General features: G+C 54.3%; 2 protein-coding genes across 5 annotated transcripts; one reads left to right on the forward strand and one right to left on the reverse strand.

Moving 5' to 3' along the window:
* Positions 1-228: 228 nt before the first annotated feature.
* On the forward strand, positions 229-13799 carry FAF2 (Fas associated factor family member 2). The gene is made up of 11 exons (XM_042881455.1): positions 229-368; positions 5438-5506; positions 5872-6006; positions 6666-6742; positions 7797-7935; positions 9236-9321; positions 9401-9492; positions 10936-11113; positions 12039-12210; positions 12441-12584; positions 13012-13799. The coding sequence occupies exons 1-11, from the start codon at positions 306-308 to the stop codon at positions 13192-13194; spliced, it is 1338 nt and encodes a 445-aa protein (XP_042737389.1). The 5' UTR covers positions 229-305; the 3' UTR covers positions 13195-13799.
* Positions 13800-16308: 2509 nt separating this feature from the next.
* RNF44 (ring finger protein 44) lies at positions 16309-21926 on the reverse strand. Of its 4 annotated transcripts, XM_042881676.1 has the most exons (11): positions 21865-21926; positions 19489-19669; positions 18985-19201; positions 18511-18678; positions 18166-18342; positions 17827-18000; positions 17629-17753; positions 17436-17523; positions 17231-17352; positions 17047-17146; positions 16309-16958 (listed from the first exon to the last, which is right to left on the reverse strand). In XM_042881676.1, exons 2-11 carry the CDS (start codon positions 19593-19595, stop codon positions 16896-16898), a joined length of 1341 nt encoding a protein of 446 aa, XP_042737610.1. In that variant the 5' UTR covers positions 19596-19669; positions 21865-21926; the 3' UTR covers positions 16309-16895. The 4 variants fall into 4 exon arrangements, with proteins under 4 accessions (XP_042737610.1, XP_042737612.1, XP_042737613.1 ...); XM_042881678.1 differs by lacking the exon at positions 21865-21926 and having other exon boundaries at positions 18985-19107; positions 19489-19580; XM_042881679.1 differs by lacking the exon at positions 21865-21926 and having other exon boundaries at positions 18985-19104; positions 19489-19577.
* Positions 21927-22060: the final 134 nt, after the last annotated feature.

A 22060-nucleotide genomic window follows, 5' to 3' on the forward strand; every position in this document is an offset into this window, starting at 1 on the left:
GCCCGGCCCCGCTCCCGTGCCTACAGTCGCAGGCGGCTGCCGCTCTCGGCCGTCTCCGGAAATAGCCGAACGGCTCTTTCGGGACCCTTCGTGTACCAATAGGGATCGTCAAGCACGCGGTCCCCGTGAATGGGTTTCGGGTATTTCCGGAGAGCTCCGAGCGCGCTTCGGCTATTTCCGGAACGTGCTCGTGTACTTCCGGTCACGACAGACGAACGGCAGCTGGCCGCTGAGCCGCGCGGAAGTGCGAGTGGGCGGCGTCACTTCCGGAGGGTGACGGAGCGGCGGGTCAGAGGCGGAGGAAAATGGCGGCGCCTGAGGAGCGGGAGCTGACGGCGGAGCAGACCGAGAAGCTGCTGCAATTCCAGGTGCTGTACAGGGGGCATGGGCCTGCTCCGCCGCCGCCGGGATACTGCCGTCTTGCTCCGCTGCTGGGGGCTCAGACGGGCTCTGCCCGGGGAGAGTCCGGCCGTACGGGGTGCCGGGCCCGGGCTGGGCTGGGGGCGAGAGGGGAGAACCCCGCGTCCGTTCCCTGGCGAGGGTGGGGATGTTCGGCGCGGGACTCCCTTGGGGATCGTGCGTCCCTCGACTCTGCCAGTCGGGGGCTTCGCTACGGGCTGTGCCCCCAGTGCTTCGTTATCAATGGTGTTTGATCAGCGCTCGTTGGCGAGGCAGGAAATGAATGCTGAGTGAACCCGCTGCCTCCCTGCGGGCAGAGCAACGCGGCCAGTCCTGGCCGTTTCAATTAGGAGATCTGAAATTGTCCCTTTCTTGGTAATGGTGAGTGGCAGGTCCTTTCTGGCACGCTCAATTAGCCTGTGAGTTTCTATGGAGCCCATCTTCTGAGAGAGCAGTACCTGATGCACTCGGTGTGGTAATGCCTGTTGGGGAAGGCCCCTGGAGAGTGCAGTGATCTGATCTCACTGCTTGCTGCATTACGTGGGCTAGTCGCTTAACCTCTGGTTTGCAGGGGACCCACAAGAGGCAACCTGCAGATGTGTTTGCTGGAGAGAAACCTGCCCCAAAGCTGAACCAGTGCAGCTGCTCAGGGAAAAGTAATTCGTCTGTTTTGTTGTTGGCCAATGAGAACTACTGTCAGGTGTCTTAGGTTTGTTTTTGAATTGTAAGGCATCATTTGATGTTATGTGACTGCAGCTTTTATAAATATATGTTTTTTTTGTCTTATATTTCTGTATTGATTTTTTTTTTTTTTAAGATAGTATCTCAGTGGGTACCTGTAGATTAAAGGGTCCCTGGAGGCATCCAGTCCTGCTTTCCTTGGCTGATCTAGGTGCAAAAGCTCCTCGTTGTTCCTGACAGTTTCCCAACCTTTATCTCATAGTCAGGAGGATCGAACAACCTCCTGAAATAATCTACTGTGGTGTTTTTCTATAACCTTAACTTTGATTGACTTTTTTTTTTTTTTTTAAATACAGAGGTTCTGTCTCAATGCTTACCCCACATTTAGTGTGTCGGGTGATCTTAATTTATAGATGAATGAGGTGCAAGAGCATTAGAAATTGTTTTCCTGGTATTACTGTCTCCCTGGTAGGTGTATAAAGCTTAAGCTGTTGCCTTGTGCATCACATGTATAAGCAAAAGGAGCTGGAGGGAAGCTTTTACAGTAATACATTGCAGTGCTTAACCTGCTGAATCTGGACAGATAGGACCAGCTGCACTCATCAGTTTCCCTGTTGCTATTTTCAAAGCCCTGTGGGCAGCTGTGAAATGAAAGAATCCCGTGCATTTCCTCCCTCTACCTGGTATTACCATGGAGAGCAGTCTGGGGACTCAGGAGGAGGATCCATATTTCAGTCCAGCTTCCTGTTGAGCCCTGGTTTGAGAACATGGAGAAACACTTCGACTACAAAGGGGAGAAAACTGGCAGTTATCAAACTGTGTGGAGCCTGATGTGAGAGATGAAGTCCAGAAGGCTTCAACACCAGCATCCCGCTGCCCCATCTGCTCGGGTGCGCAGGCTTAGCTTTTCCCTGGGGCTGTGCAATAGCTGAATTCTGGTGTTACTTTTTTTTTTCTTTAGCTAGAATTGTGTACACAGTAGCTCCTACTGTCTGGGGAGGATGGCTCTGTCTTGCTAAAAGTCATTTGTATGCTGCTACTGCTTGTAAACCTTTCAGGGGTTGCCACTCCAAGAAAGTGTGGGGCTGCCTGAAGGAGCGCTGTTTGTAATGCACTGTCATCGTAATGTGTGCAGAGTTCTGTGGTGGCAGAGCTTTGTGCTCTCACAGAAGGCATGCCACAGCCGTGTAAATAAAGCAGAAGGAATTAAGAGAGAAGAGGTGGCAACGGTGAGGAAAGCAATAGCAGGAGGCCCTCAGTAGTATTACATGTAAGAGCCAAGTGTGGAGAAAGAACTGCTGTCATTCACCCAATAAACAGGTGCTCTGGTTGAAGATACCACTGTCCTTCACTGTCTGCCTTGTGCTGGAAATTACCGTTTCCAAGGGAGAAAAATGGATGCCTGCTTCTGGCCTGAGTCAGTTGGGTTATCGGTTGGGTTACTGTACTGCTTAAATACACAATGGTACAATTTGCATGCGTACTCTGCATTAACTCTGCTGATGTTTGCATGATGTGTTTTGGTAGTGCACATGTAAATTCTTGTACTGGCACAGCTGTCAAAGCAGCAGCATCTTCCTACGGTCAGGGCTGGCATAGGCTGGTCACCTGCCACCCTGCTGTGATAGGTGAATGGTGTGCTTAAAAACCAACATGTTACATGGAGCGATGATGGGGACAAACATGAAGTAAAAGCAGCAAATCACTCTCGCTTACTTTCGGTTTCCCATTTCCTGCTGAATTCTTGGCTAATATAAACAAAATAAAAGCATCTAAATTTTCATCTGTCAGGACTTGGCAGTCTTGACATCTGTAGAGAGAAACTTCACGTGAGCTGCTTAAGAAAGCTGCAGTGGTGCAGTTCCGTTTGGGAGGCAGAAGGAAGAGCAGAGCAGCATTTGCAGGACTGCACTATTGATCTGTGCCCATTACCTTCGGGCTGATGTCTGTTGTACTCATGCTAATGCAAAGAAAAGGAGTGCTGTTTGCAAAGGACAAAGTTAGTGCTCACGATACCATCTCTAACTTCAGCTGGGGAGAATCAAACACTCGGGGCTGAAAACCTCTTCTTTGAAGAGGAAGAGGAAACTGAGACACTCCAGAGATCTGTACCACCCAGCGCGTCGTGTATCGATCACATCTTTCCTAAATGCGTTTGCTGTGATATGCAAGGAGAAATTCTCTTGCTAAAGGATAAGATATGTAAGATATTCCTTACTGTTGGAAACCTGATTTTGTGGGCTTTTCTCCGGGGCTGGGAATTCAGAGCAGTGCCAGTTAGAGGCCTGCAGGTTTGTGTCTTTAGTGCAGTGTTTCAACACAGGAGCGTATCTGCAGAGGGTGCGAGTTCATAAGTCTAGCGTACAACCTTTGTCCAGCAGGGATATTCCTGTGGTCTTTGAAGTGTGGCATTGCGCTTTTCACTACCTGGGTATTAAGGAGATTTCTGGGCTTCTGAGCAGCGTCTCAATGGTGAGAGATACAAATAATGGCATCCAGCAGCAGCTGGGTGTGTTTTGGAACAGCGTTCTGCCCTGAGGGGCGTTGGAGAAGGTAACGCTGAGCTTTCCTGCCTTCTGTTGGATACAGTGTTTTGTCTTCTAAATATTATTATCCGGGCTTGGACCTACACTGGTATGGAGGTTTCTATATGAGAGCACTAATTCAATGGGATTAACTTTATTTTTAACTACAGGATACTGTATCTTTCTTCTTTGAAGGAAGGCGCTAATGAGAGACTAGCAGTGAGGAGGCAAATATCAGTTAGTGACTGATGTGAAGGTGCTTTATTCTCTTAGTGTTGGTGATATAAATGCATACCCATTTCTTCCCTGTGTGGGTAAGAGTTGGCAGAATAGCCTCAAGATTCTCAGAACTGCCACAAGTGGCATGGGAAATGTTGTGTCAAGTCTCTCATCCTGCTGTGGTGACACAGTAACTGTAGAAGAGAAAACAGTTACCAGTGGCTAAGCGTGCATGACCGGTATCAGTATCTAGCAGCCAGCTCTGTGTGATTGGCAGTTGAACTGTCTTGGTGGTGTGTGCAGGTTGTTGTGAACAACCCATGGCTTCCAGCACATCCTGAACACCCTTCTGTCTCGCAGAGCACATCAAAGTGCCGTTCAAAAGGCGTTCAGCTGTTAGTTGCCCTTGCACAGGGGATTTCTTACTCTTACCCTGCAGCGTTTTGCGGTGTGGCTTTGCTGATCAGAAGAGTGGCATTTGGGTGGCTTTGTCACCTTGTTTCATGTTGAGAGCATGTATTCAGACAGCAAGGAAGAAGAGCAGCTGCACCTCTGTGGAGTTGTGCCATTTCAGGAGCTGGAGGGATCAGACCATCAGCATGGCAGTTGCTGTAGCGATGGCCAGGAGGGGCTGCAGTTAAGCCTCATGGAAGGCGCTGGGAAGCTCAGTAAGTCTGCCAGGTGCTGCAGAGAGCGCGTTCATTAAAGGTTTGTCGATAGCTGTGGATGGCTGTTGTTTTGGTGCTGTTTTCTGATCAAAAACTGCTACTGCACTTTTCATAATTTAAAAAGGAAGCCCTGTTAATAGTGCCCACAGATAGTCCTGAGAGGCAGAGATGTGAATGAGGTGTGAGTTATCTGAACTCTGCGAGTGCAGCAGAATTGCAGGGGTGTTAAGGAGCAGTGATCAGAAGTCTGCAAAGTTTTTGAAGTACCCACACTGTGCCTCCTCTGTTGAATCAGACAATTGGGTAAATCCCACATCTTCCAAGATGTCCTTTTATGGATGATGTTCACTGTGCAGCTTTCCATTGAAAGGCTTTGCAATATAAATACTATTTTCATAAATATATGCTACTGTGCAGTGATATGAAGTGCTTTCCTGGCGACTGCAAATACATGGTTAACAACACTTTGAACAGCCCAGTTCTGTCCAGCAGAATGATTTCTGCCCAGTGGATGGGGAGAAGGTAGAGATCTGTTCAGACATCGTGAGAAAGTAGCCAGGAAATGCTCAAAAGTTGGAATTGAGATCAGACACTCAATGGGGCGTTTGTCCATGGTGTCACTTGGTGTGGAACACTTGAATGGCAGAGACAGTGGGAATATAGGCTCTGTCCTCCAGCAAGTCCTGACTCAGTGAATTCTAAATGGTCAGCTTGTCGAGATGGCTTCAGAGGCTTTAAAGGGAAGCAAGGAATCAGGAAGATGGAAGTGGAAGTAAAAGGGGATGCTGACAACTAACAGGAGCACAAGGCACAATAAAATTGCACGTGAGGATGTATGTCAAGTTCCTGCCTTGTGTGCAGTCATCACCAGCTGCACCCTGCAGAAGGGCTGTGCTGTAAGACAGGCTTCCCTGGCGCTCAGTTGCTTTTATTCTCCTTCTTTAGGACTTGACTGGCATAGAGTCCATGGACCAATGTCGTCACACGCTGGAGCAGCACAACTGGAACATAGAGGTACTGCTTCACATGAGCTTCAGGGTGGGAACGGCTTCCTCACAGTGGCACTTCATCTTTTAGCCCCTGAATTTATACTACTAACTTGCTATAACAATATTGTGATGCTGCTGGAGAGCCAGTGTCAGAACTATGCAGCAGAGCTCTTAGAGCTGCAGTGGCTTGGCTGGTGCTGTGTACTTCCCTGTGGTGTGCACATATGGGCTGTCATGGAGGAGGTTTTCTACGAAGAAGGAACTACTGAGTTGCACTTGGAGTGCTCTGGGTCTATGGGTAAATGCTACTTATTGTTGGTGTCCAAAATATTCATATATTCTGTACCCTTAATTGTCTGAAATGTTTCTTTGCTCTTCCTTGTCTTAAAGGCAGCTGTACAGGACCGGTTAAATGAGCAAGAAGGTGTCCCAAGTGTCTTTAACCCACCTCCATCTCGACCGCTGCAGGTCAATACAGCAGACCACAGGATCTACAGCTATGTTGTTTCAAGGCCGCAGCCAAGGGCAAGTTATCTTACAGAGGATTTTGTCTTGTTTCTTTGTTTGCTCTGTGGACGACAGGACATACAAATAGAGAAGGGAATTGTTTTCTTTATAAGCTGTTATCTCCTTTCTGAGTGCTTTTTTCTTCTAAAAACAAAATGTGGGGCAACTCCTTCAGCCACTGTTACTTCTGTGGCCATTTTCTCTGTTGTGTAATTCACAATGAGGCAGCCTTTCTCAGGTCATAGAATGTCTTCCCTGTCCATAGGTTCCGCTGGGATGAAGAACTATCCCCCCTTGATGGCAGTGATGATCTTTCTTTTCAGACCCCATAAAAAGCTCCAGCTCTCAAGTTTTCAGTTACTTGCATTTGTGTGTCACGAAAGTATTTATTTGCCCTTCCAAGACTGCCATTAATCGCTCTGTGTGTACAGCTGAGAGAACTACTGAGTGTAAAACTATTGCTTAGTGAGGTAGTCACACCAGTTCTCAGGAGTGTTACTTTGAATTCCTGGTAGGCCATATTAATCACTTAAAATTGAGCTTTTTCAAAGCCATAAAGTGTTGCTGAGGTCGTGTTTTTGTGTGATGATTTGAGCCTCTGTACTCTGTATGCCTTGTGCTTGATGCTGGTCTGTACAGTGTTTCCACTGTTCTAATTCTTTCTTTTGTGATTGCAGGGCCTTTTAGGATGGGGTTACTACTTCATAATGCTTCCATTCCGATTTACCTATTACACATTACTTGATATATTTAGGTAAGCACTTCTTTCTGCTGACTCATGTGTTGATTGCATCAAGGCACACTCAGATTTGGCTGTACCTCTGTCGCTTGGATCTCTTTAACTCTCATGACAGATGAGCATTTCTGTTTGTTTGCTCAGCTGGCTTAATGTGCAGTGTTGTTGAGCCCCTGGCAAGAAAGAAAATGTGCTACAGGAAAAAAATGAGTGCTCTGTGACTCAAGAAGTGAAATATCTAAGTGGGATTTCAACTCCACGTGACTTTGCAGTTTGAGTGTGGAAGGGAGGCAGAAGGTGGTGTCAAACTGTGCTGCTGGGCCTGGCTCCAGGTTAACCTGTGCTGATCTGTGTTATTTGAAGTAAAACCTCAACTGTGAACCAGGTTGTTTTTCTCCTCTGGTGTCTGTAGCTGCTTGTTCATGTTACCTCTTTGTGCAATCAGTTGAGAGAAAAGGGAATGTTGAAAGGTGATGACTGTTGAGCACTCCTGCTATCTGCATTTCTTTTTTTAACTTCATATTATTTTTTTCCCTTGAAGGCTTTTTTTCTTCAGTATAACTTCTATACAGTGACGTAGAAACTAAACAAGAGTGGTGCCTGTGGTGCACTTACGACTTTTCAGCCCTACTTCATTGTAGTCCTCACGTAGCAATCTCTTACTGCAGCTCTTTGTGCTCTGGAATTGTTGGTCTTGGAATAGCAGAAGTGCAGTTTTCAATGTTACCTGGAAAAAAATATTGCTTCTAACAGCCCACCTTCAAATGAATTCCTCAGGCCTTACGCTGTTGGTGTGGATTATGCCTGATGCTTTAGAGGAAATTAAAACTGCTAATCACCCAAAAATCAGATACTTGCTGATGTCTGAAACGAGATATTTGACTGGGGCCTTTCTGTTGCAGTGGTGTCATTTTGGAGCAGGTGCAATTTGAATTTTAATTATAAACGTTCAAGGGACTCAACTGTGATGTTTTCCCTTCTTATGAATGCCAGTGATTGTTTGTGGAAAAGAAAACCTGTTCTTCAGAAAGTCAGTGAGCTGAATTTCCAGTGTGCTTTGCTTCCTTCCTAGGTTTGCTCTGCGTTTTATACGTCCTGATCCTCGTAGTCGGGTTACTGACCCAGTGGGTGACATTATTTCATTTATTCACATGTTTGAGGAAAAATATGGGAGGATACACCCCGTCTTCTACCAGGGAACTTACAGCCAGGTCAGTGTCAGCGTGTGGATATGAGGGAGATGACGAGTGGGGGTTGTACCGCATGGTATCGGAGCCTATGTGGCAAAACCACTTCTCAAAGTCCAATGTTTTGTCTCCAAACTCTTCAGCAGAGTACTGGGAGAGCTAGTGAACAAGTGTATTAGAAAACAAGTGTCTGCCAGCTTGATGATGTGCCAAGCCTGCAAAGTTGGAAGGCGAAGCTGCGCTGACTGTTCCTCGACCGTCTGTAGGGCTCTGTAGCCAACAGCCATTCTTTGTAATCCTGTCTTAGTTTTTGTAAACTGATGTGGTGTGCCAGAGTCTGTCCTTCTGTTCACCAAATTGGGATTGGTTGCCTGGGCTTGTATCATAATGCAACTCCAGAACTTGGTGCAAGGCCTCAATACTGAAAGAGGGAGCCGCTCAAGAAATAATGTGAGGTGAGAGTTCCAAAGGCTGGTGGTGCTCTCTGGTAACAAAGGATGGCCCTGTGGGTGCTGCCTCTGCTGCAGCTTCTCTGTCTGGCTGAAGAAGGGCCTCCTGCTGAGCATTGCAGCAGGCAGTTGGATCGGCGCTGCTTCCCAAGTGCCAAAGAAGAATGTGGTGTCTGTCTGCTCCGTGCTGCACAGTGATGGAGCTTGCTGCCTCCACAGCTCTTCTAGGCCCCTCTGTCTTGCCTGGAATCCAAACTTAAATAACCATGGAATGGTTAGGCTACCAAAAGTCCATGCCAGTAAAACAAGGAGTCTATTGTACACTTATTGTGTGGCCTTGTTAAGAAATGCTCCTGGGTGGGTGGAATCCAGAGACTGTATGCAAAAACTTCTGTTGCTGAGTGTGTTTTGTTGGGGCCCACAGCATTATTGAGTTGGCCTCTTTTCTTCTTGTTTGTTTTTTTTAATGTTACTTTTTCATTTGTTGTGGTCTGGCTACATCCTGTACAGGCTGTAGTGGAAAGCTCAGCCTTACCTGCTGTGAGTCTGAGGCATGAAGGACGGTTTGGTGCCAGCTGAGCCTGGTGGGGAGGTGCAGGGGTGTCAGTTTCCACAGCTGTGTACCTGGCTCTGCATTCAGTGTTTTCCAAAGCCACATCCTGAAAGGAATGTGGAAGAGCATAGTTGTAGCCCTCTTAAATGAGGGTTGAGTTGGACAGTCTGGTATGTTCATCCTCCATTTGATGCCTCATTCAAAGCGGTTACTGGCAGAGTAATGACCCAGGTGAACGTTGCCAAGTTGTTTCACACAAGTCTTGTGGGCGCTGCTTCCCCTGGAGACCCTGTAACTTAATCTGCTCTGCTTTTATGCCAAGGCACTGAATGATGCCAAGCGGGAGCTGCGCTTCCTGTTGGTTTATCTTCATGGAGATGAGCACCAAGATACAGATGAATTCTGCCGGTAGGTAGGAATGTTTTCCAAACTGTTGTCCTGGGACCCTAAATGCACGTTTACTCACTAATCTCTTCTCATCCACCAGCAATACGCTGTGCGTACCTGAGGTGGTCGCCCTCATAAACACTAGAATGCTCTTCTGGGCTTGCTCAACCAATAAACCAGAGGGATACAGAGGTGAGTGTGCCCCTCCTCGGCTTTACCTGTCCCCTGTGACCTTGGGACAGGCCAAGTGCTCTCTGACACATTCACATGTTTGAAACGCTCTGTTGGTTTCTGTGCAAGAAGAGGAGAACCTTACAGGAATGTATGGGAAACTACATGCTGTTTTTTGTGTGGTATCTCATAGGGCCTGGTTAATTGCAGGGGAATACCTACTACTCTTCACCTCGACTGTTCCTTATGTTTCTGGGCAGTCCTAGTTGCATGTACTTAACTGCAGGCATTTAAGCTGCTCTCAGTGGCTTGTTAATGGGAGTTGGTGGGTGTGTGCCCGGGATTAAACTGAGTGCAGAAATAAGTATCTAACTAGCACTGCTCTTAATGCTGTTCAGATTATGCCTTAGGCCAGGAGTGACTTGTTGGGTATGTTCTTTCTCTTTCTGAGAGCCACCTTTACTCCACTCACAGTCTTTTTGACTCCTCAACAATCCACACTGAGGTCTTTAAGTACTGTCTTTCCAGGGTTGTTGATACCTGGTCTGCCAGCGTTTACAGTAGGGTCTTAAAGCAAACTGAGCCCTTTCCCAAAGTTCTGTCTGTGCCTCCTGTGTTTCTTCTGACCCCTTCTGGTTCATGGCAAGAGGCTGGGAGTTCTGCTGCTGAATCTGTGTTATTCCTTTCTTCATAGTTCTGCTACCAGCTGTCAACTCCCTCAGAGTCTGGCTTTCTAAGCAGGCATTCTTTTACTCACTGCAGTTTCATGGCTGCAGTTCTTGAGAGTCACAGTCCAGAAAGCTGGGATGGGAGGGATTGTGGCTGCAGTCCGTGGGGTGCTCAGGTTTAGTTTGGAAGGCTCCATCAGTAGTGATGATTCTGAGCTGTGTGACGTGCTGTGCATATTCTGAGGAGGGGGTGGTCAGCTGTGGGAAAGGTTTGCATGCTATTAGTCATACATGAAAGCTGAACTTAAACCCCCCTGCCTCAGGATGGTCTGTCTGTGGCAGAGATTATCTGATTTTGTTCTGAAATGTCTGTGATGAACATTCTTCCCCATTACAGTGTCTTCCAGAGCGTAGCCATCCTTAATAACAGCAAACACTTCCCTGTGTTTTCCTTCCTGCAGTTTAAACCCAGAACTTCTTGTCCTGTTTTGAATGTCCATTCAGAGCAATTTATTTATTACTTACATTCAAGAAACTTTTTCGAACTTGAAAGTTGTTTTGGTGTGTGCTGTTGGTTTTGTTTTTGTTTTTTATCCTCTTGGTGTCTATGTTCCAAGTCACCTTGTCCTGCTGTTTTGTCAGGTTTTGGTTGACAAAAGGAAACCTGTGGCTTTTTCTGCTTTGGAAGAGATAGTGGCTCTGGAATCTGCCCTCCCAGGCCGCTGTGATGAAAACATTTATGCTGTACTCCTTGCTGATCCTTCTGGAAGGGATGATGATTGTGCCTATCTTCCAGTTTCCCAGGCTCTGCGGGAGAACACGTATCCATTCCTGGCTGTGATCATGCTGAAAGATCGCAGGATGACTGTAGTTGGGCGGCTAGAAGGCCTCATCCAGGCTGACGACCTTATTAATCAACTCATGTTCATCATGGATGCCAACCAGACATACCTGGTGTCTGAACGCCTGGAAAGGTATGACAGGACCGAGCTGCAGTAATGCAGGCTTACAGAGGCCGGCTTTGCTCTTCTGCTCTGCCCCCTCCCTCCCTCCAGATGCTCTATGTAGACACGTAGGTCAGTGTCTCCAGTTCTGGAACACAGCCCACGATCTCTCCTTTTCCCAGTGGCAGCACTGGTCTATAAATTCAGGAGACCCTGTAGCTGGGGAGTTTGGTGTGTTGCCCATACAGGCCCGCTACTGAGAGGTGGGGCTGACTGTTCTACTGTTCTCTGCAACTGGAGCAAACCTGCAGTGTGCTGGAGCTGCAGGTAAAGGTCGGAAATAGTCAGCAGAAGCCAAGCAGGAAGGAAGGAGTTGGAGGAGAGCTCGTGTTTGCAGCCAGCTTCTTTTTGAGTGGTGCTGCCTAGGCTGGCTGTCATGAATTCTAACAGCATTTGCTGCGTTGCCGCTGGTGCCTTGCTAACATGAGCTCCTGTCCCTGATAACTGTGGGAATAATTTGCAGGCTCTCCATTGTGGGATGTCACCTTCTGGTTTCCTGTCTGTCCCTTCTCTGTGGAGGATCCCATAGCACATGTTGATGCTCCTTGCTTCTATTATGAACGAGGAGTTAATCTGATGGAGAGAAAGCCCTGGGGAGTGTAAAGTGTGGTGCTGACATTATAGCCACTGCTTATATGGTGTCTGTCTGTTCTGCCAGACTGCAGTGGGTGACAAATCTTTTGCTCAATTAATCTCAACTCAACCTAGGGGAGGAGTTTGTGTGCCAGGGAGTGCAGAGACTCAGCTTGCCTTCTAGGAGTTCATGGTACTGTGCACTCTAAATGAATTATTACCTGACGTATGTGCTCCTGAGAATTTGAGGCTGTGCTATCAGCCTGCTTTGCCTTCATTATTTGGCCTGCTAGTCCTGATCACTTCCTGCTCGTGTTTGTAGGGAAGAGAGGAACCAAACCCAAGTACTGAGACAGCAGCAAGATGAGGCTTATTTGGCATCCTTGCGTGCAGACCAGGAAAAAGAACGTAAGAAGAAGGAAGAACGGGAGAGAAAGAAGAAAAAGGAGGAGGAAGTGCAGCAGCAAAAACTGGCAGAGGAGAGACGGCGACAGGTGAGTGCAAATTGACTGCTGGAGAGGCTGACATCTTTTGGATGCTCACTGTGTGTAGGAGCAGTGTCTGCAGTAGGACTTTCCTGTCAGACTGGAGTTGCTAGTCTTGCCTTCGGGTTCGTGTATCCTCCAAGCCTCCTGGAGCAGCTGTGCTGCCAGGGACAAGCAAAAAGGCCGGCTTGGTGCACACCCAGTGCTGCTTTGCTCCTTCCTCACTTTGTACTTTGCAGACGCTGCAGGAGGAGAAGGAACGGAAGTCGGAATGCCTTCCTCCTGAGCCACATCCTGATGACCCAGAGAGTGTGAAGATCATTTTCAAGCTGCCTAACGATTCCAGAGTGGAGCGGCGATTCCACTTCACACAGTCACTGACGGTGAGCTTGGGGCAGAGCTGACGGGCTTCTCGTTGTGGATTGGGTTGTGAGGTTCCACAAGTGGCTTGACAAAGCTTTTGTTCCATTGACCTTTGCTTAGAGTTGTTTCTGGGTAAGTAGGGTGTCCATGGACCCAACCTCTTCAATTTGGAAGAAAAAGATTATGGAAAAAGATGGAAGAAAAATACTCTTCTGAAAAGCTGAGGCTCTCATTGCTCCCTGTTAAATCAGGGGTATAGGAAGAGACAGAGATGGTACTCCATGACAAGTCCGATTTCATGCACGCTCAGATGATGGCTGTGTTGTTTCTACAACGCAGATGGTGTGAATTTCCAAACTTAACCCCTTCCCTATGAGATACCATGGATGTGTTCTGGCTGCATCATGGCTTCCCTGGCTGGTAGCTATTTCTGTGCTTCTTTCCCAGGTAATCCACGACTTCCTGTTCTCCCTGAAAGAAAGCCCTGAGAAGTTCCAGATCGAAGCCAACTTCCCTCGCCGTGTCCTGCCCTGCCTCCCTACAGAGGAGTGGCCCAACCCCCCCACGCTGCAGGAGGCCGGACTCAGCCACACGGAAGTCCTCTTTGTGCAGGACCTCACGGACGATTGACATTTTTCCAGAAGACACAAATTGGAAGAGAAATTCATATTATTATTATAATACAATATTTTTTTTTAAAGACTGCGTACAAATGAGGGATCAGAGACCACAATGCCTGTGCCAGCCGTGCTGTGTGTGTGCACACTGGCAAGAGGAAGTGTGTGCACGTCCTCACGCACCCGTGTACACAGCCATCCCCTACACTCGGAGGGCAGAGAGGGAGGGGATGTGGTGTTGCCCCTCTCCCTTCCTAGGGGAGGAACAGGAATGGCAGCTCTTGGTAATTATTGCTTTTATTGATGACAATAATAATAAAACCCCAACAACCCGATATCTTGTGAGAATTTGATACTCTGCTGCTCCTGCCAGCCAGAAGACCAGGCACCTGAATGTGCTGGAAGTGGGGTTTGGGAAAGGGCTGGACAGAATTTCTTCAGCTTCCCTCTCTGTATAAATACTTTTCTTTTAATATTTCTCTTGCTTTGTAATGACCAAAGGAGAATGGGGTTGACTATAGTATTAACTTTTTGATAAAGAGCTGGTTCGATTCTTACCTGTGTGGGACCTTGCCAGGGTTCTTAGCCTGCGTAGTGTAATAAACTCTGCCTCTAGCATGTCTGTGCCGATGCTTTCTGCTTACGCCACACTGCCGTGCTGCCAGCTGAAACAGAGTGCGGTGGACGGAGCTCCTGCTGGGCCGCTATGGCTGCTGCTCCCAGCACTGTGGGTTTGCCCAACTTCTGGCCTGGTTTGAGGCCACCGTTTCAGTTACTGGTTATGATGTGCCAGCAGAACTGCTGAAGACAAATGGAGTGTGTGCAGCGGGGGGGGGGGGAGGTGGGGCGGGTTGCTGCTGGGCTGCAGCATCCATGTCCTGGGCTGAGTGGAAGGGAGAGCTGTTGTTTGCTCAGGGACAGGCCTCCCTGATGGAGGCAGAGGGGAGTAAGGGCAGCCCAGAGGGCTGAAGGAGGGGGGCATAAGCCTACTGCCTGGGAGACTTGCTGCTGGGGGAGCTGTTGGCCACGGGGAGGGAGCAGGGCCTCCTCCTTCCCTACGGCTCCTCCCGCCCTCTGTGGGATGGGGCCGAGGTGTTTCACTTGGTGCAGCCTCCACGAAGCATGCAGGGGAGAAGAGGACGCCTCTCCTTGCTCACGTTGCTGCAGAGCGCACCCTGGTTCCTCTTCAACAGGGAGAGACCTTCCTCCTCTTTCTCCTAAAGGAACGCCCGTTCCCTTGCTGCCCGTGGGGCCCATGGCAGCGGCAGCAGCTCTGCCTTCGGCCTTGGGCTGCCAAACTGCCCGCACAGCAGGTGGGGCCTCTTCCTCGTGCTGGAGAAGGGGGGATCCTGCAGGCAGCCCAGCCCAGCCCCTGCCTGCCCACACCACGACAGCAGCCGGGCGCAGCGCCTTGGTATACATCATACATTTATTAGTGAATATCCCTCTCAAAATCAGCCACAACATTAAAAAAAATAATGATTGCACTACTTGGTCAAGCAGAACTAGCAACTTTCATTTTAAAAAAAGTACAAATCTGTTAAAAATTTCAATCAGTATAATACACATATATATAATACAACATACTAGTTATGTTAAATGCTACAAAACCAATATGATTCCAATGGAATGGAAAAAAAACCAAACACTTTTAGAGCTTTAAGAACCTTTTTTTTTTTTTCTATATATTAGCCTTTTTTCAAATACATACATGGGAAAAATGAGGTAACTGTAAAATGTGCAAGTAACAGAGCAAAAAAAATTATATATATATATTTATATATATATATATATATATATATATAAAAACTTTCTAACACAGAACACACGTCCTGGCACCTGCCGGGGAGCGGCGCTCGCCCCGGAGGCCCACGGACTGGTATATAGAACAGTAAACAGTCCACTATCCCACCACAGGAAATCATTGGTAAACAGTGGTATCTACAGCGCAGTCAGCAATCACAAACACCCTAAATTTTTTGTTGGGTTTGTTTTTGTTTTTTTTTTTTTTTTTTTCTTTTTTTTTTTGTAATTCTTCTTAAATGATACTTGTAGCTGCTCATCGGAATAAATTCTGCAGCACACGAGCTGTGAGCTTTCGAGTCGCCGTCAAAGGACCGTAAGGCTTTCCTGGCTCCCTGGGCACCGCGAGGGCGGAAGGGGACGTGGGGGGGGCGTCTCCGGGGCGCGAGGCCGCCGCGCGGCACGGGGACTCCTTTGGTTATCTGTCACTGAACGAGGGACGGGGAGGGCCGGGGTCCTGCCCAGGGGGCACCGAGCCCAGCGGTGCCGGCGGCGCGGCGGAGCCGCAGCGCCCGGCCCGGGCCTCGACGGCGGGCACGCGGCCGAGAAAGGGAGGCAAAAGGGGAGCCGACCGATCGCGCCGCGCCTCCCGCCGCCCTCCGCGCTCGATCGGCCGGGTGGAGACCGGCGCTCGCTTGCCGATCGGAGGAGAGCGGGGCGCGCGGCTTCCCGCCGATGGGCGGCGGGCGCTCCCCGGCCAACCGGAGATCGACGCTCCGCTCCGCGCCTAGGGCGCGGGATGCGAGGGAAAGCCCCAAAGCCGCCCACACCCGCCGGGCGCGGCCCGCTCCTCGCGCCTCGCCGCGGCCGCCGACCCTTCGCCGCCGGGGCCCAGCCCCGCCGCCCGGCCCCGCCCCGCGGGGAGCGGCCCCTTGCACACGCCGCCGCGGGGACGGCCCTGAAAGCCTCACGGTCCTGCAGTGGCGTTGCGGACATGTGCAGTACAGTGCATGGCAGTATCAGCTGAGCACAAAAACCCCTCTCCCCACCCCCCTCACCCCACAGCCGGCTAGACGTAGCCAAGACCACGTTCCAAGCTGGTCAGACATGCATGCATATTTGTGAACATTTACATAGGGCTGGCGGCCGCGCGCGGAGCCTCCCAGGCGTCGGCAACGCGGGGAGGGAGCGACCCTCCTTCCCGCCCCCCCCCTCCTCGCTAATTAATCATGCAAAATGACTCGGGCCGCACCGCCGGGACGGCCGGCGCATCGCCGGGGCGGCGCCGAGCGGCAGAAACCACCGCGAGGTCGCGGCAAAACCCCGCGCCGCGCCGCCCGGCCCGCAGGATGAGGCGCTCGGGAGCCCGGGGGGCGAACCGGGCCTCCACGCTGAGCTCCCCGCCGGGCCTGACCGCCTCGGAGTGAGCGGGGCTCGGGGCCGGGGCCGTCCTCCCGCCTGGGAAGGACACGGAGCGGTGGGGAGCGGCCCCACGTCGGCCCCGGGCCCGTCGGCACCCGGCTACGGTGCGCCCTCCGCCCTCCTCCCACCGCCGAGGGGAAGAGCGGCCACAGGACCAAAGAAACGCGACGGAAAAGGAAACGGAAGGAGAAAAAAAAAAAAACCTACCCTAAAAACAAAACAAAAGAGAAACGGGGGCGGGGGGGAAATAATAATCCCTAGCGGAGTACAAAGACCTGGAAAGTGATGGAGCGACGACAGCGTCTTTGCAGTGCGGAGGACACAGGCGGCCGCCACCAGCAAACACCATTCGGCCCCGCAGCGCTCCGAGCCACGGCGGAGGAGGAGGGCTGGCCGCAGCCCGGGCTGCTCAGCGCTCACCGCATCCGAGGAGAGGCTCTGGGGAGGGGGGTAAGCGCACGGCCGGGCCCTGGCAGCGGGCAGCGGCCCCCGCCCCTGGCCCGACGTCCTCATCCTGTAACCAATTGTGTGGCACGGCGCCCGCCCGCCTCAGTCCGCCTCCCGCTGCACCTCCGACGCATCCGCCCGGCAGATGGGGCACGTGCGGTTCGCCTGGGGGGACAAGGAGAGAAGAGGGGCGGTGAACGGGGGGTCCCGAAGCCCACCGGGGTTGGCGGCATCCGCAGCCCTATCCGCTCACCTTTAACCATTTGTCGACACACTTAGCGTGGAACTCGTGGTTGCAGGGCAGGACGCGGAGCAGCTGCCGGGCCTCGAAGTCGCTGAAGCACACAACGCACCTGGGAGGACGGACGGCCGTCAGCCCGGCCCCAGCCCCGACCCTCCCCCGACAGCCCCGTCCCCAGCCCCCGCAGCTCGCTCACAGGGTCTGCTCGGATTGGTGGCTCTCAGGGTTGAAGCGGTAGGACGGGAGGTGCTCGATGTCTGCTTTGGTGAGTCCCCGTGGCTTGGCCTCCCCCAGCCGCTCGGCCAGGTTCAGTAACGCCTGCGGGAGATACGGACGGCTCAGCCCCGGTGGAGGCACCCCGGAACGCCAAGGTCACCCCACAGGGCAGCAGAGCCACACACCTCGTAGTTCTCCATCTCCACGTCATCCACGTCCAGGTCCAGGCTGATCGTGGGCCCCACGGCCGTCGGCGACACAGGAAGCATAGAGCTGCATGGGGGGAGGATGGGGCCCTCAGCGCGGGTGCCTCGGTGGGGACAGAAGCACCATGACACCCCACGCCTCCCACATCCCTGCCACCCCCCCAGTACTCACAGGAAATAGGGCAGGAAGCTCGGGTAGTACGGAGGGGGCGGTGGAGGGGGCGGCGGGGGGGGCAGCGCCTGCTGCAGCCGGTACCGCTGGGTGTTCAGCCGCCGGGGCATCATGTGGGGGTATGGCTGTGGGGAGAGATGAGGGCTCAGGGCCGTGCCCGCAGCTCCTGCATCCCCCAGCATCGAGACAGGGACTTACCACGCCGAATGGCAGCTCTTGGTGCAGCGGGTCATGGGGGAGGTAATGCAGCGGCACGGAGGGGGAGAGCGTGGGAGCATGGTGGGATGGGGGGTACGTGAAGCCGGTGATGGGGTGCTGCTCCCCTCGCAGGTCCACATCATTGTCTATCCTCTGCAGAGGCTGTAGGGGAAACTGTTAGGCTGAAAAGGGTGTCTCAGATTTCATCCACTGGCTTTAGCACGGCATTGCACCCCATGCATCCCACCTGGGGGGCTGCACAGAGATCATACTCCCTGTTCCAGAGCCCCATGCCTGGCTCTGCAGCACCAACACCTCCCCAACCCTACCCCGACTCACCATTCGTGGGTGCTGGGCTTGGAGAGGCACAAACTGCCCCAAGGGAGCCATGTGGGGCGGTTGGTGGGGGGGCACTGGCGGCGGGGGCGGGTGCAGGATGTAATGGTCGCTGGAGATGATTGGAGGGAACGTCTGGTAGGAGACTGGGAGCTGTTGCATGGCGCATGCCTGGATCAACTGCGGGGTTTGGAGAGAAATGTGGGTCAGGGGCACTTCTGTCTGCCCCAGAGCATCAAACAGTCCCCACACCCACAGCCCCTGTGCTCTGGGGTGGCACCCACGCAGCCTTCAGGCAACCCATGGTCACCGCCAGGTGTCCCCTTCTCTGTCCCCACCGTGACTCACCGGGGGTGGGAGGCAGCAGAGCGGGTAGTGCTGTCCACTGAACATCACTGAGCATGCTGGGAGCTGCTGGGTGCTGCACCCAGGGATGTGCTGGCTGGTATGGATGGGGAAGCCTTGCGTCGTAACGGTTGTGACCGTGTAGGAGAGAGGGACAGGTCCCTGGTGCACCTGGGGACAAGGCACAGAGGATGTGGGCAGAGGACACAGTCCCAGCTGGGCTGTCCCCATCCTGGAGGGGCAGCAGCAGGGCAGAAAGCACCCAGCACTGGGACATGGCCAGCATAATGCAGGGCTCAACGTGAGTTTTGGACCTCGCTTTGCAACCAGCGGTCAGGGTGACATGGGCTCCCACCCCACCACCACCAGAGGGGACCACAGGACATATCACAGGTCCCTCTCCTAGAGCTGCCTCTGGACAACACGGTATGAGTGCACAATCACTCTCAGCACCAGAGCTGCTCCTGCAGCACCTACCTGGTCATGAAGATCCACCATGAATGGGTTCTGGTGGGGTGGGTGAGCGGCCGGGTGCAGCATTCGTGGTGGTGTGCTGGGGAGAGCGTAGGCGCGGGGCTCATCTACAGGGATGTGCGGCTGCTGGGGGAAGGCAGGGTGCAGCTGGGTCTCATCCTGGCCCAGCAGGGTTGCCAGAGGTCGGTCGCGTCGTCCCCACTGACGCCTGGCAGGGGGGCTGCGGAGCCACCGCAGGAGAGAAACAGAGCAGGAGTGACCCCCAGGCAGGGTCAGCGCCCAGCGGTGCAATGCTCAGAGCTGGGCTCCTCATTTGGCTGCCAACGTCGAGCTCCACTTGCCCTGTGTGTGTCCTCAGCACAGGACCCCACATGTTCCCCCTGGCCATGCTCCCCACCCTGAGCTCCCCCAACCCGCCAGGTGCTGGTGGCTGCCCCAGCAGGCTGTAACCCACGGTGTGTCCCAACACAGCCACGATGGCCACTGGGACTCCGTGCTGCCCCATACCTTCGCCGGAGGTGGTCAGGGCTGCTGCAGGGTCCCCCTGAGAAACGACGTTGGTTAAAAGGGGCAGAGGGAGGCCGCCTATTCACTGCCAGTTCCCATGGTCGCATTGGTGACGTCGGGAGGCGGATGAGCACGCAGGACCTCAGGCTCCAGGCAGGGCAAGACACCAGCACCTTGGATCCTGTGAGAACAACAGCAGGTCATGGTCTCTTAAGCCCCCAGGATTGCACGGGGTTGGAGCATGAACAGGAGCCCCAAATCCTCCCTGATATGGGGTATGGGGGAGGTAGAGGTGTGGAGCTGGCTCCGGGCAGCAGCCTTACCCCAAGATGTGCTCTGCAGTGTGACCCCAGCACTGCCCAGCCTGCTGCCCAGGCACCCAGTCCCAGGCCCACCACCGCTCCTGGGGCTGGAGACAGCAGAGCCTGGCCCCCATTGGGTACCCAGGCACCGTCCCTCTGCTGTGTGACCCCCCCATGCAAGACACAGACACTAAGAGAGACAGAAGCACGTGTTTTTGGCAGAGAGAAAAGCAAGCTGGTGACTGCAGCACTGTCCTAGGCTGCTAATAGGACCAGGTGCTCCCAGCATGTCCTCAGCCAAGCAGGGTTCAGTGCTGTTCTGGGGGTGTTCTTTCCTGCAGGGCTCCTGTGTGTCTGCTCTGCACCCTCTGCAAGCTGCCAGTAGGGCACTGCTCCACTGCCCTGCACCCATGGGTGTCCCCATGTCACTGCCACGCAGCGAAGTGCCACCGCTCCACACCTGGGGCTGCTCATTGCCTGGCTCGACGTCCTCCCGTGTCCCTGCAGTACAAGGTGGCACAAGTTCCAATCCAAGCAGCTCTGGCCTCAAAGCTGACCCCCAAATCCAGCTGGAGGCCATCTCCCTGCACAGCGCCTGCTTCAGCCCTTCCTCCTGCCGCTCCATGCGCTGGCCATGCAGGCACAGGCTGAGCACAGAGCCGGGCAGCAGCACTGCAGGAGGCTGGGGGCGTCGCCAGAAGGACAAATGGCCATGTCACACCGAGGGGACGGCCTGACACTGTGCCGAGCATCTCCTCCTACCCTCACCCCAACCTGGGATGCTGGTTCTGAATCCGAGGGCAAATCTCTCTCTTTTGGGCAAAAACAAAGCCGCCACAGCAGGAGCCCTCAGAGCAGCCCGCGCTCCCGCTGGGGTCCGACCGCTGCGGGGTCCAGAGCTGTGCGCGGTCTGTGCTCACCGCGCCGCTCCGGGCTCCCCCCCGCGTCCCCGCTTACCGCCTCCCGTTTCACCCCACGCACACCCGCGGTGCTCGGGCCCCGCGCGACCCCCCGGGTCAGCGCCCAGAGGCCGCGGCAACGGCCGGGACGCGGTGGGGGCGGACACTCGCGGCCGAGGCTCGGCGGCCACCGGGCACGGGAACAAAGTTAGCGGCGCTCGGTGCCATTTGCCGGGGCCGCCCGAGGACCGCCGCCCGCACGGCCCCACGCCCCCCACCGGCTCCGGCCCAGCGCGAGCGCAGGGTCACGGCTCGGCCCCGCCGCCGCCCGAAGTGCCGCCCTCCGCGCCGCGCCCCGACGACCCCGGGGGCCGTAACCCCCACGCACGGACCCTCCGAGCCGGGCACGGCCCCCGGAGCGCGCCGGGGCTCAACGGAGCTGTGGCTTTAAGAGCGGCCGCTCCGGGGCCATGTGCTCGGCGCCAAACAAAAGCAATAACAAAGGCGGCCCCGGGCCCCGCCGCGCCGCCCCGGGGCAGGTGCCCCCGCCGGAGACGGGGAGGTCTTCGGGGGGGGCGGCGTCCACCCCCGCCCCGCTCCCCGAGCCGCTCCCCCCCCCTCCGGACCTACCTGCACTGCCGACCGGGGCCGCGCTCCGGGAGCCGCTGCGGCGCCCCCGCCTCCTCCCGCCGCTCTTTGTTCGCCGACGCCGGGCCCGGGCCTGCCCCCCCCCCCACTCCCTCCCGGCCGGCCGGCCCCCTCCCTGCCGCCGCCGCCGTTTCCGGTGCCTCTTTGTTAACCGCGGCTCGGGGCGGGCGGGCCGTGGCTGCCGCCGCCGGGGTGCGGGTACGGGGTGCGGCCCCTTTAAGGCGCGGCGGCACGCACCGGGCCGAGGCACAACACTCGGAGGCCCCGGGGGCGCGCGCGCCTGGCGGGAGGGGAGAGGGGGAGCGAGCGGGCGGCGCGGCGCGCGCGCGACCCACGTGACCAGGCGTGTCACGCTCCGCCGCCATCTTGGAGGCGCGGGGCTGGGCCGCCACGCGGGGCAGCGCCCCCTCCCTCCTCCTCCCCCCGCCGCGCGGGAGGAGCGCTGTCATAGCAACGGTCCGCAAGGAGCAGGGGCCCCGGCAGCGCGCCCCTCCCCGCGGCACGCCGGGCCCCGGCACCCCTCTTACCTGAGGCCTCTTCCAGGCCTCCGGCCCCTCTGCCGCTCCGGGCGGGCCGTGCGGACGGCAGATCGGCCGCCCCCGCGCTCCCGCCGCGAGGTGCGTCGATACGCAGGGAGAAACGAGGCGGTGGGCGCGGAAGCTCCGCCGCCGGCCCCGAGAACCGACACGTGTCCGCGTCCCGCTCAGGGCCTCTCCTGATGCC

This window comes from Lagopus leucura, unplaced genomic scaffold (genome assembly GCF_019238085.1).
Source record: "Lagopus leucura isolate 7727_CA_CO unplaced genomic scaffold, USGS_WTPT01 Super-Scaffold_100030, whole genome shotgun sequence".
NCBI lineage: Eukaryota > Metazoa > Chordata > Aves > Galliformes > Phasianidae > Lagopus > Lagopus leucura.